Below are 13,785 nucleotides of genomic sequence, written 5' to 3'. Positions count from 1 at the left end.
TTTGCAAGTTGGAAGGCTAATTATGAGATGTCTCTGGTCATTTGTTTTGTTATTTATTCATTCATGGGATGTGGGCATTATTGGCTAGACCAGCATTTATTGCCCATCCTAATTGCCCTTGAGAAGGTGGTGGTGAGCTGCCTTCTTGAAACACTGCAGTCCAGTGCTGTTAGGGAGGGGAACTTCCGGGTTGTGTTCCCTTGTGTCTGCTGCCCTTGTCCTTCTAATTGGTAGCAGTCATGGGTTTGGAAGGTGCTGTCAAAGGAACCTTGGTGAGTTTCTACAGTGCATCTTGTAGATGGTACACAGTGCTGCCACTGTGCGCCGTGGTGGAGGAAGTGAATGCTCGTGGACAAGGTGCCAAGCAAGCGGGCTGCTTTGCCCTGGATGGTGTCAAGCTTCTTGAGTGTTATTGGAGCTGCACTCATCCAGGCAAGTGGAAAGTATTCTATTACACTCCTGACTTATGCCTTGTAGATGGTAGACAGGCTTTGAGGAGACAGGAGGCGAGTTACTCGCTGCAGTACTCCTAGCTTCCGATCTGCTCTTGTAGCAACAGTATTTATATGACTAGTCCAATTAGAGTGTGGAGGAAAGAGAGGATCTCAGTCAAAGTGGAAAGACTGAAGGATAGTATTTAAGTTGTAAGTAAAACAAAAGTAAGTGTTTAATTGCATAACTAATTTTTTATACTGAAAAAAATACGTGTGTTACAAGGGGTGTGTGGGATTTTTATAACATGGTAAGCAGGACAGGTTTGGGGCAGCTAAGAAACAATATAGTTGTGCACCAACCAAATCTTTTCACTCGTTTCTGCAATCCACTGTGGATTGATGAGGAATATCTCTCATCAATCTATCCTGCAGTGGCTCTAATAGGAATATCTAAATGTGCAGAGAAAAGGTAAAAGGCATGTAAAATTTAAGAAGTCACTTCATATCATTCTAGTAGATGGGGGATATGTAATAAAGATATTGGAAATGCAATCAAATAATTGAAGATAAGTTTATTTTGAGCAGTAATAGTTCAGGAATATACAAATCATAAATTTACAGCATACCCTCCCTTATTTCCTGATACAGGTGTAAGGAAGTTTGCAGAAATTCTCAAAAATAACAAAAATGCATAAAAAAATACAGGTGCAGCTGCTTCCTAAGAAATGAAAAACAAATGAGAAAATATATATGCACCCCAATGCTCGAAACAGAAAAGGCAGAAAATTATGCAAAAAAAGTTATTTTAAGGATAAACCAAGTGTAAATTTGACTGTGAATTGAAGGTCAACTGCTGAACAAGCAACAGTAACATTAAAGTGTTCCAAGGCGCTTCATGAAGGTGAAGGAAAGGAGGAAGAAGTGTGATTTATTTAAAGGTGTGGCGTGCTGGTCAATAATATACAACTTTTAAATAAAAACAGAAAACGATGGAAAAACTCAGCAGGTCTGACAGTATCTGTGGAGAGAGAAACAGAATTAACATTTCGAGTCCATTTGGAAAACTCTTCTTCAGAGTTTTTTTGTCATTTTCTGTTTTTATTTCAGATTTCCAGCATCTGCAGTATTTTGCTTTTATACACCTTTTAAATAATCAGTTGTCAATGGCTTTCAAAATTTAATTCAAGTAATCTCAAATGCACGGATCATCCAATAATGTAAATATTAGTGTGTAGATCAGCAGAAGGGTGCTATGGCGAGGTATAAGATGTTAAATTATTTAACACAGGCTTTTGAAGATATCATAGGTTCATTAATCAAAAATAAGGAATTTAAATGGTAGTTGACTTTCGTCCATTCTTACATCATATCTTAATAGCTTCAGTTTTCTCCCCTCACTTTCTAATCTGATCACTCTTCTGACTTTGTTTCCTCAAGTGAATTACTCCTTCAGAAAGCCAGCACAGACAACAGGCTGAATGACGACCTTCCGTGCCATAACCATTCTATGATTCTAGGTATGAATATAGTATTCACAGTGCAGAAGGAATTGTCTAGTTCTTAACACGTTGGAAGGAGTGTAATTGATAACAGTTTAAAATATGGTAAAGATGCTGCAATCTACAAAAAAAAACTCAACATGTTTTATAATTTTATAATGCACTCAGTGGTATAGAGAGGCCTTTGTGGGAATCCTTGGCATACTCGAGAATTGTAATCCATTAGTTTCACATTACCAGCATGCTGGAAAAACTGGACATTCTCAATGCCTTTATTCTATAATTTTCCATCAATCTGCTCACCTTGAAGCTCCCCAGGGTAACAGTCCTCCAGCACCTCATCCAAGTGATTCATTCTATACATGTCAGTGGCCTGTTTGAGAAAGCCAGCACAAAACTATCTTCCTGTAACATTAACATGCACAGATTATAGGTCACTGGACACCAACCAGGAGTAGCAATCCTGATTTTTTTTACTTCCTGTTCGGTAACTCTCAGTTGGTGCTGATGCCAATTCTCACACCTCAACTACATATATGGCTGAAATCAGCAAAGTCTAGGAATCAAACATGGAACCTTCTGTCAGCTCACTTTATACTGTGTACAGTATTTTGCCAATAAGCCATCAACAGACAAATAGGTTACACATGAAATGTTAACCTGTATTTTCATTTTAGATACTGATGTAATTGTATAGATGTGTAATTCCAGCATTATCTTTCTTTGCTCAGCATATCAGAAGATCCCCCCCCTGCTTGGGCTCTAGCCTTGGAGCATTGAAGCTAACTCTAGTACCCTTTATCACTCAAGCTAAAATGAGCTAACACCACAGAGCAGGAGTTAGAACGATTCAGTACTACACCATATGATGTGTTTACCACTGAACAAGGAAGCCACAAAATTATCAATTATTTTGGATGATATAATTTTTAAAATAAATTTAATGTTTAATTTCTGAGTCTTTGGGAAAATTACAGCTGCTGATGGGTTGTCACAGGAATGGACGCTCCTTTATTGAAAGTGAGTTTTGTGGCAGTTTCAGTTAAGTTTGCTTGGAGCCTCACAGAATGTAAAGCACACCATTTCTTTTCCCTTCACCTTGTTGTGCTATTCATCAAAAATTGAGCAACATTGAAAGAATACACAGTGATATGCCAGTCAATATGTTTACATGCTTAGAGTTTTCAAAACTTCTCTTTTATCAAGAATTGAACCAAAATTGCAATTAAATTGCATGTAATTTAGTTCACTATGAAACTAAACTGTCATTAACTGTTATTGTAACTTCTACAAGAGAGAGTACAGATTATCTACAAGAAGTAAAATTCAGATGCAATTTAAACAGGCTTTTAATCAGTTTTGCACTCATTGTTGCTAACATTTATTGTCAAGCAGCAATAAGCATGGACTATTAAAAGCACCAGACACTTACACAGAATAAAGTTCAACTCAACTTCCTCTCTGTCTTGTGCTCAATAAGCAGTTATTTGTTTCTTCTGCTGATTTACATATGGGCTCTTCTCCATTAAAGAACCCTGGATTTTTAATAGTTTGACATTTCTTTCTTAGTATTTTCTCCCCCTACTCCTGACAAAAACATGATCTTAGTTCTTTGTGAAGTTTGGGCACTCCCACAACTGAAGCTCTGCAAAGATGCACATTCCTTAGTAGATCATGCAAAAATTGCTGTTTTCTTCAGTCCATTAAGCAATCCAACAGGGACCAACAAGCTCTCCTCTTGCCAGGGCCAAATATGAATGTCATTTATGCAAGCCCAACTTGAATCCTTTTCCTGTCTTGTGACTGTGTTACAATTTTAGTTTGAGGATTCATTCTTTTGTACCTCTTTAACCAATAACAGAACTTTGAATAGGAATAAAATGTAGAGTTTTAGATCAAAAAAAGGATTTAAAAACAATAGCCGTACATCCATTAGCCCCATAATGAAGCTGAATGAACAAAATCATCCAGTTACAGGAAAGATGGAATCAGATTTTATAATTTGCGAGACTTGAAAGTTAAACTATGGTTTAAAGAAATTCTGTAATCACCAGTTCAATTGTCTCAAATATTTTTAACTGTAACAAGTTTGGCCACCTGTGTTCAGTATTTCACGACAGCATAAAAATAATTCAACTTAATCAAAAATGACTTGGATTTGAATATCCTTTATATGTTTGTGTGCAATGATCATGAGGATTGGATAGCTGATAGTCACCAACGTTAATGTAGCTAATAAAAGGTATTTTCAACTGCTGTGAAGATTATATATATGCAGCAATTATATGACACATATTGATTTGGAAGAATTTCTAAATATCATCAATAAAGTACAACAAAAGGAGTGTGAAATAACAACCATAACAATGTGTAAACTGATGGTCATTTTTGAAATAAGAAGCAGGACACTGATAAATGTGAAACATGATATTTTGCCGTAACGAAAATAAAGATATAAGGAGCAGTGAAAATAATGATGATAAGGCACTCGAATGTGTGTTAATTGGGTGAACTGCTTACTTGGTGAATTGATCAATGAATTTTTAAACAGTCTATGAGCTACATATTCCATTAGAAAGCCTAAAGGGATTCCATTAGCCTATAGTTGCTGCTTTTAAAATAAACAGCAAAGGGACCAATGTTTAGTGTTATAACTGAGAACCATAAACACCATTTCCATTTAGTGTGCTCGTGTTTACTGAGCTACTAAAACATGTCTTTCTTCATGTTCAAATGGTTATATTTGCATATTCTGAAGCAGTATCAACGTCCCTTACAAAACTAGCAGCTGAAATTCATTAAGAACGCTTTGCTAAATCCAACTTCTTTTGTGTGATGGCTCTGGAATGCAGAAAGGTCATCATCAAACTCATTCCCAGGCTGGACAGTCCAGTGTTGAGGATGTTAGAGTTCTTCCAGAAAGGCCACTTGTGTCTTAGCAGTTACACTTTGTAGGTTAAGCTGCAGAATGAAAGGGAAAACGGGAAAAATATTGCTGAAGTTATATAAGAGGTAATTTTAAATTGTTCACATACTTTCCAAATGTGCAAGTATACCCGGGCTTTATTTCAACAGTATGTATTACGGTATGGCAATATAACCCAGTATATATGGCAAGCAACAAATAACAAGATACCAACATAAATTTAAATGAAAGAACTTGTACATCACATCCTTATGATGTTCCAAAATGCTACACAACTAATGGATTATTTGTTGAAGTGCAATCATGATTATTTTGCAGGCAAATTTGCAGTCAATTTGTGCACACAATAGTGCCACAAAAAACAATATAATAAATGGTAATCTGTTTTAATGGTAATAATTGAGGAAAAAATTTTGGCCAGAGCACTGGAAGAAAATTCCATGCTCTCTATCTAACAAAGCAATGGAATCTTCTACATCCACCTAAATAGGCAGATGAAGTCTCAGATAAATGTCTCACTCTAAAGGCAGCAGCTCCAACAATGCAACACTCTCAGGACCACCCTCAAGTGTTAATCTAGTCCTGGAATGAGACTTGAAACCACAACCTTCTGACTCAGAGGCACAAATATTACTATAGGACCAACTTAAAACTTAAAACCCACATGCTCACAAATTCAGTCAACATGCTTTAGACCAGGACTGCCCAAATTATAATCACAAAGCTGCCACATTTTACCTTAGGCACACACTCTTGGGCTGCAATTCTAAAATGAAATATTTTTACAGCCAAGTGAAACATGATCTCTCATATGTAGTAACAAGATATACGAAGCACAAGCACACAAATAATAATTGAAGGGTTAGATATGAAGAACATTTACAAATATGAACAATATACAAACAATGCATACCACCTTTAGCGTGAACAGTGTGGACAACTGCTCTCACTTACAAGAGCAGACAAATCTACATCTATCTGTGTAGTGGCAAGTGTGACTCTTCATACTTAAACTCTTAATAACTTAAAAACTCTTTATACTTACCTTGTGCTTGCCACCTTATGTCTCCAGCTCACCGCTTCCCATTCACCAAGCCCCCTGCTCACCGAACCTTACGTTTACTGCTTCCCTCCACAACCTTTCTGCTCAGTGCTTCCCTCCCCAACCCTCTCGTTTGGCATTTCCCTCCCTGATCTTCCAGCTCGTCGATTCCCTCCCTGACACTCCTGCTCAGTGCTTCCCCCTCCAGCCCTCTTGCTCACCAATCCTCTTGCTCACCACTTTCCTCTCCCACTCCTCTCTCCTTTCCTGAACACTCAGGAGAGGGAGGAGGCAAGCAAAGGAGCAAGAGCGGCTGCGAGTGCGAGAGAGGGAGCAGGGCGGGAGACGGCAAGTGAAGGAGCTCTGGGGGGAGGCGATGAGCGGGAGGGTCGGGTGTGGAGGCGGCAAGCTGGAAGGTCGGGGTGGAGGCGGCGAGTGGGAGAGTCGGGGGCAGGGACTAGCAGAATCAAGGAGGTAAGTGATGAGTGGGAGGGAAGCAGTGAGCAGGAAGGTCGGGGAGGGGAGTGATGAGTGGGGCAAGTGGAAGATTCAGTGAGTGGGAGGGTTGTGGGGAGGTGGTGAGCAGAAAGGTCAGGTGAGATGGCGAGCAGGAGGGTCGGGGTGGTGAACAGGACGGTTGGAGGGGGATGGTGGTGAACAGGAGGGAGGTGGCAGTTTGTTTTTAAAAGCATACTGAGTAACTGCACTAAAATGAAAATGGAAAGAATGCTATTTAGGGTACGACCCTAAATTACAAATCACACTAAAACGAAAGCGTGCTATTAGAATGTGCTTTTAAGCAGGAGATACCTGCTTAAGATCTATGAAATCTTGCGGGTTTCACAAAATCCTTTGGCAGGCTGCCTGGTTGGATAGCCTGCTTCAGGTACTTGAGTGGCACACATGTCTCGACCCCAACTCTGCCATGCATCATCTACTCCTGAAACTCTCATCAACGCCTTTGTCATCTCCAGATTTGACTATTCCAATGCACTCCTGGTTGGGGAGTCCCATCTTCTATCCTTGATAAACCTAAACTCATCCAAAACTCCATCGCCTCTATCCTAATCTCATCGCCCCTTTTTCCCACTGAGCCACACTAATTTTTTGTTGCTCAATGTCTCGATTTTAAAATTCTCATCCTTGTTTTCAAATCCCTCCATAGCTCTGCTCCTTCCTATCTGTGTAACCTGAATCATCCCTACAACCTTCTGAGATATCTGCGCTCCTCCAATTCTGGCTTCTTAAGATTCTCCAATTTTAATTGCTTCGCCGCTGGTGGTTGTGCCTTCAGCTGCCAAGAAACTAAACTCTCAATTACCCTCCCTAAACCTCTCCACCTCTCTTTGCTCTTTTAAGACACTGCTTAAAAGCTATGTCTTTGACTATCTGCCCATATATCTCCATATGTGACCCAGTGTCAAGTTTTGTTTGTTAATGCCCCTGTGAAGCACCCAAGGACATTTTACCAAGTTAAAGGTGCTATATAAATGCAAGCTGTTGCAGTCAGGTTCTACTTTTCAACACATGTCTTCTTTCTACCTGTTGCACAACAAGTTGGCACAATACAGATGGCAGTATGTACTGTTCTATAGCTGTGACCCCCTAACAGAAGAGTATCAGATGCAGGCTTGGAGTCAATACAGGGAGTTGACTGGGCAGCTGCAGCAGTCCCAGTTCTGGATTTTTGACCATTTTGCCACAGAAAAAAAATCGAGATATGAACAATTTTAAAATGTGCTTTTTAAGTTAATACTTGCTTTAAGGGGGTTAATTCAAAAGCCAGCAATCCTGGTAAGCATGTATTAGAGTTCATCCCAGAATGAAAGATGATTTGACATCCCAGTGACTATTCACACTCACCTTTCAGCTCAGCGCCAAATTAGACTTGCTAGCCCTGTAGGAGGGTCATCGGTTTTTTGACTAAAAGTTGGCACTGGAATAGAATTTTTAAAAAAAGATTCACAGACATAAAAGTCAGTTAAGCAGCAGAGTGCTGCAAGAAGGTTAAAAGTACAGAAGACTGCAGGGAGAATGAATCTGTCCTGAGCTGCAGGATAGGGTGCAGAGGGATTATTCTGTTTCAGTTTAGTAATACTACCACTTAAAGGGAGACAGTAGTGCGTGTTCTTTTTTTAATTATGTGAAATTCTGATCATATCTACCTTAGTATCATAGTGTAGTGGTTTTGTACCAGATTAGCAACGCAGCAAATATAACTTCAAATCCCTCCCTGGCAGTTTGAGAATTTGAAATAATTAGAAAAAAATCTAGTAATAATTAAACTGGCATTAGTAAAAGTGACCATGAATCTGTTGGATTGTTGTAAAAACCCAACTGATTCCCTAATGTCCTTTATTAAGTCAAGCAGTCAGTTTAGGGAGATTCGTGGAACAGCCAACAACCCATCTCTGCCACCCTCACCTAGTCTGGCCTACGTGTAACTCCAGATCTACACCAATGTGGCTGACTCTTAATTACCTTATGAAGTAGTCTAGCAGGCCACAGTTATATCAAATTGCTACAAGTGGTTCAAAAAGGCCAACCACTACTACTTCAACATGAAAGCAAAATACTGCAGATGCTGGAAATCAAAAATAAAAACAAAAAACTGCCAGAAATACGGAGCAGGTCAAGCAGGATCTGTGGAGAGAAACAGAGTTAACATTCCTGTTCGATGACCCTGTTCTGATGAAGGGTCATCAATCTGAAGTATTAAATCTGTTTCTCTCTACAGATGGCTGACCTTTCAACCTCTGCTTTCTAAGTGCAATAAATGCCAGTCTTTCCAACAATGCCTACATCCTATGAAATAAAAACTGAAGGCAAACAATTTACAAATCAAACCAAAGGTTGGGGAGACAGTGGTGTAATAGTAAAGTCACTGGATTAGTAATCCAGACATGGGTTCAAATCCCACCATGGCAGCTGGTGGAATTTAAATTCAATTAGTAAAAAGTCTGGAGTATAAAGCTAGTTTCAGTGATGGTGACCATGACAATTAAGGAAGGAAATCTGCCATCCTTACCTGGTCTGGTCTACATGTGACTCCAGACCCACAGCCATGTGGTTGACTCTTAACTGCCCTCTGAAATGGCCTAGCAAGCCACTCAGTTCAAGGGGCACTTAGGCTTGGGCAACAAATGCTGGCTTTGCCAGCGACACCCACATCCCATGAAAGAATTTTTAAAAAATGTTAACATTGCTGCTGACTGAGAAATTGAAGAAATATAGATTGCCAGGGAATCCTATTGTTACTACCCCAGATTTCAGTGCCATATGAATAGATTCCTGTGAGCTAGCTCCCATAAAAGGGCACTCAGGCTGATTCAGGGATTTACTGGCAACACTGAACCTGATAAGGACCTGAATTTGTAACAGGTTTTCCTCAAGCTCATGGTCAGTATAATCCTTTGTCTCATTTATATAATTTTATCTTCTTATTCCCTTTACTCCCCCATTAGCATGCATATACTGCAACAGAATTTGTTGCAATGTCTTGCCATATAAGCTTTTATTCAAGGGATAACAGCATTTTTAACCCATTCCTCTGCTTCTATAAATTCTCAAGAGACATTATAGGGCAAAATACGTACCTTCAACTGAGCGCTTCTTGCTCGACTTACCCGTACAGTGACATGCACCACACAGGTATGTGCAACTTTCAGGACCTACCAGTTATCCAGCTTAGTAACAGCAGTTCATGCAGTCATGTGAGGGAAAGCCAAACAGACTGTGCCATTTGGGATGATCTATGGAACAGTCCACAACCATATCTGCATGGCTGAGCTGAGAACCCTAATGGAAAGAATGTCCAATCCAATGCCCCTGTAAAGGAGGCCACTCTTAGCTACATAAGTTGAGCCACAGTCACAGCGAACGCTATGACTGAAACTCAAGAAACTTGGGCCTCCAACTTACATCAGTTTCACCTTGATGGATTTAACATAGATGAAAGTTGCTGTCTCCAAAGCTGCATTTTTATCACCCAACTACCCTATGCAAATGATCATATATATTATGTTGCATACATGTTCAGGCAGTCATCACATCAACATCAGCAGTAAACAGGGCCATTTACTGACCCAGTACAAGTAGGTAATGAGACTTCCTCCATCCCTAGGGCAAGCACCAACACCTATCAGCCAACTACCTCACTTCCTCCTCCCAAAGGAGAAAACATTTAGAAAAAGCACACAGGATGCTGAAGATACATACTATATGCTTTTACTAAAGGTCAACAGTGAATACCTGCACCACATACAATAATATTTAATTTAAAAAATGAGTTGTTCTTAATGGTTCCCTTGGAATGAGGAATATTAAGGTAGCTGCGGAGAAATGCTGTTGCATTTATGGGTGATGTGTGTCTGGGCCAAGGGGAATAATGCCAGGTTATTGGGAACATGCACAGGTAAGTGTTATGCCTTGCCTGTTTTAGGCACTTAACTATGTGTTATAATTTTCCTTTTCACTACTGTTATTTGCCCAATTCCTTGTGGATAACATCTCATATTGCATGGTTGCCCTCTGACACTGGCTGCTGCTATCTGTTTTCTATTGTGCTCTACTTAGTGAGGTCTTTTTACAGGGCAAAATTCTGTGACAACAATGTTGAAAAATCCTGGCTGTCTAAACAGCTTTTGATCTTGCCCTTCCTTCTCTAGAAAAAGCAGATAACAAGGGGTAGTTATGGGGTTGTCCACAGATTCTATTTAAGCAAACTCAATAACCATTCCCTCAGCTGATAGACAGCCAATGGATGCAGCATTGTGAAGATTTGAATAGCTGCAGTCGGAAACTTGAGGACATCACAAAATAAACAATGAAGTCTCTGGGTCAACATGCAGCTAAGCAGGATCTCCTTTAAGGAAAGGAAAGGAATATGATTGAATGGGCCAAGCAGCCTGTTTTATGGAGAACATATTATGGACAAACACCTCTTAACATTTATTCTGTTGCCTCAATAACCTATTGCAGGCTTTCAGTATGACAGATATTTCCCTCTCACATTATACCATGCATGATGGACGTACATCATGCAGAGAGGAAGGTCACATAGAGAAGACGATTGGTGGGAAAATTCATTCGAATAGCTTGGAGCGTCACTACACAACTATGTAAATACTCCAGGGTCAGTCAGCACCATGGGTCACTACTGTATCATGGGGGGTGTACTGTAATACGGCGGGTGTACATACTCCAAAATGTCTGCAGTGATTCAAGGCAGCGGCTCACCACCATCAGCTCAAGGGCAATTAGGGATGGGCAATAAATGCTGGCGGCTAGCAATGCCCACGGGCCTTAAATGGTCTACCCTTGTCCCTATCTCATGTGTTCTCACATACCAAGGACAAATAAAAACAAAGCCACGCGGGTTTCCCCATATCAAATGGGAATCCCACGTGGGCCACATAAGTAGCAGATGTCCGCCCAGAGAATTAATGCATGTCCGCGTACTGTGTGGAAAAATATTTCCCCCAATGATTCTACTGGGGACAGAGTAAGGAAACTCTTTCGAGTTATCAACAGTCACAGATTGCAACCCTTTCGAGTACAATCACAGTTCTTGGTTTCCGGGAGTGGGACATGAACCCACAACCCTCTGATTCAAAGGCGAGGGTGCTATGGACTGAGCCACAGCTGATTGAAAAGGTCTTTCAAAGAGCCAACATGGGCATGATGGACTGAATGGCCTCCTTTTGTGCTGCATCAATCTATGATTTTAAGACCCATGTCATTCTAATAACTTATGTCAAACATTTCCCAATACTAGAGACAACTGCACACATCAAAACTAAGAATCTGCAACTTATAAGCAAATTATGAGAAGTCACATTTAGGATAAAATTAGAACCCAATGAACAAAAATTAATAACTTAATAACCTGCAAGAACAGACACTGAGGCACTGAACCAGACAGTCGGGAGGTGAACTGAATACAAAGCCTAATAGAGAGGGTAACAGTAAAAAATTAAGATAGTGAAAATTAAGACAGTGAAAATAACAATGGACAAAGACGAGATAACACTGCACAGGCTCATGAAAGAAAATCACATAAGTTAACAAGATGAGTTAATGGGCTAACATGTTTTTTTATTCATTCATGGGATGTGGGCATCGCTAGCTAAGCAAACATTTATTGCCCATTCCTAATTGCCCTTTTTCACAGGGCATTTAAGAGTCAGCCACATTGCTGTGGGTCTAGAGTCACATGTAGGCCAGAACAGGGAAGGACAGCAGATGGGTTTTTACAACAATCAACAATGGTTTCATGGTCATCGTCAGACTTTTAATTCCAGATATTTATTGAACTCAAATTCCACCATCTGCCGTGGCAGGATTCGGACCCAGTGCATTACCCTGGGTCTCTGGATTACTAGTCTGGTGACAATACCACTACGCCATTGCCTCCCCCTAAGTGTTGCATATTAATTAAAAATAACTAGAGCCTATTGACGAGTTATCATAAATTTAGCAAGATGTTAGAACTAAAGAAGATAGAACACACGAAAGCTTAGTAGGACTTGGCATGGTTTTGCTTTGATACAAAAGCAGATTTGAATAACTCACTGAAAACCCAAATGAGTCCTCACACAACTGTCAGCAGTCGTAATCTTATGGTCACTGCATATAATGGGTACTCATAGACTCACATACGTCTACAGCACAGGAGGGGGCCATTCGGCCCATTGTGTCCACGCTGGTCAGCAAAGATCTGACTACACTAATCCCATTTTCCAGCGCTTGGCCCATAGCCCTGGAGGCTATGGCAAAGTAAGTGAATACCTAAATACTTATTAAATGTTATGAGTTTCTGACTCAGCCATCCTTTCAGATAGTGAATTCCAGACTCCCACCACTCTCTGGGTGAAAAATTTCTCAACTGCCCTCTTAGCCTTCTACCTCTTACCTTAAATCTTTGCCCCCTGGTTATTGACTCCTCTACTAATGGAAAAAGTGCCTTCCTATCCAACCTATCTATGTCCCTCATAATCTTATACACCTCTATCAGGTCCCCTCTCAATCTTCGTTGCTCCAAGGAAAACGACCCCAGCCTATCCAATCTTTTTTCATAGCTCAGATCCTCCAGCCCAGGCAGCATCGTGGTAAATCTCCTCTGCACCCTCTCCAGTGCAATCACATCCTTCCTATAATGTGGTGACCAGAACTGCACGCAGTATTCCAGTTGTAGCCTAACCAGTGTTTTATACAACTCCAGCATAACCTCCCTGCTCTTGTATTATATGCCTTGGCTAATAAAGGCAAGTATCCCAGACGCCTTCTTAAACACCTTATCTACCTGCCCAGCTACCGTCTGGGATCAATGGATATGTACACCAAAGTCCCTCTGATCTTCAGTACTTTCCAGGATCCTACCATTCATAGTGTAATCCCTTGCCTTGTTAGCCTTCCCCAAGTGCATAACCTCACACTTTTCTGGGTTGAATTCCATTTGCCACTGTTCTTCCCACCTGACCAGTCCATTGATATCCTCCTGCAGTTTACGGCTATCCTCCTCACTATTTACCACCCTACCAATTTTCATGTCATTCGTGAACTTCTTGATCATACCCCCTACATTTAAGTCCAAATCACTTATGTACACCACAAACAGCAAGGGCACCAGCACCAAGCCCTGCGGAACCCCACTGGAAATAGACTTTATGTCACACAAACATCCCTCTGCCATCACCCTCTGCTTCTTGCCTCTCAGCCAATTCTGGATCCAACATGCCACTTTGCCTTGGATCCCATGGGCTCTTACCTTCTTGTCCAGTCTGCCATGAGGGACCCTATCAAAAGCCTTGCTAAAGTCCATATAGACCGCATCAAATGCATTACCCTCATCAACACTCCTGGTTACCTCCTCAAAAAATTAAA

The 13,785-nt window shown here is 40.6% G+C and overlaps 2 protein-coding genes across 6 annotated transcripts in view; one reads left to right on the top strand and one right to left on the bottom strand.

Moving 5' to 3' along the window:
- Window positions 1–3,264: 3,264 nt before the first annotated feature.
- Window positions 3,265–13,785, bottom strand: part of nf2b (NF2, moesin-ezrin-radixin like (MERLIN) tumor suppressor b) — a 64,459-nt gene continuing 53,938 nt past the window's right edge. For 4 of the 5 annotated variants that reach the window (XM_078548578.1, XM_078548580.1, XM_078548581.1 and 1 more), the window contains one exon: window positions 3,265–4,894. In XM_078548578.1, coding sequence (XP_078404704.1) covers window positions 4,838–4,894 — 57 coding nt within the window. In that variant the 3' untranslated portion in view covers window positions 3,265–4,837. Of the gene's footprint in view, window positions 4,895–7,764; window positions 7,838–13,785 lie in introns of all 5 variants that reach the window. The other variant, XM_078548579.1, reaches the window with a different exon arrangement.
- nipsnap2 (nipsnap homolog 2) overlaps window positions 4,295–13,785 on the top strand; it is a 127,704-nt gene continuing 118,213 nt past the window's right edge. The window contains exon 1 of the mRNA XM_078548585.1: window positions 4,295–4,301. Coding sequence (XP_078404711.1) covers window positions 4,300–4,301 — 2 coding nt within the window. The 5' untranslated portion in view covers window positions 4,295–4,299. The remainder of the gene's footprint in view (window positions 4,302–13,785) is intronic.

The sequence above is a fragment of the Cetorhinus maximus genome, chromosome 9 (genome assembly GCF_964194155.1).
Source record: "Cetorhinus maximus chromosome 9, sCetMax3.hap1.1, whole genome shotgun sequence".
Classification (NCBI taxonomy): domain Eukaryota; kingdom Metazoa; phylum Chordata; class Chondrichthyes; order Lamniformes; family Cetorhinidae; genus Cetorhinus; species Cetorhinus maximus.
The sequence above is the reverse complement of the archived record's forward strand: the minus strand, read 5'-3'. Positions and strand labels throughout refer to the sequence as shown.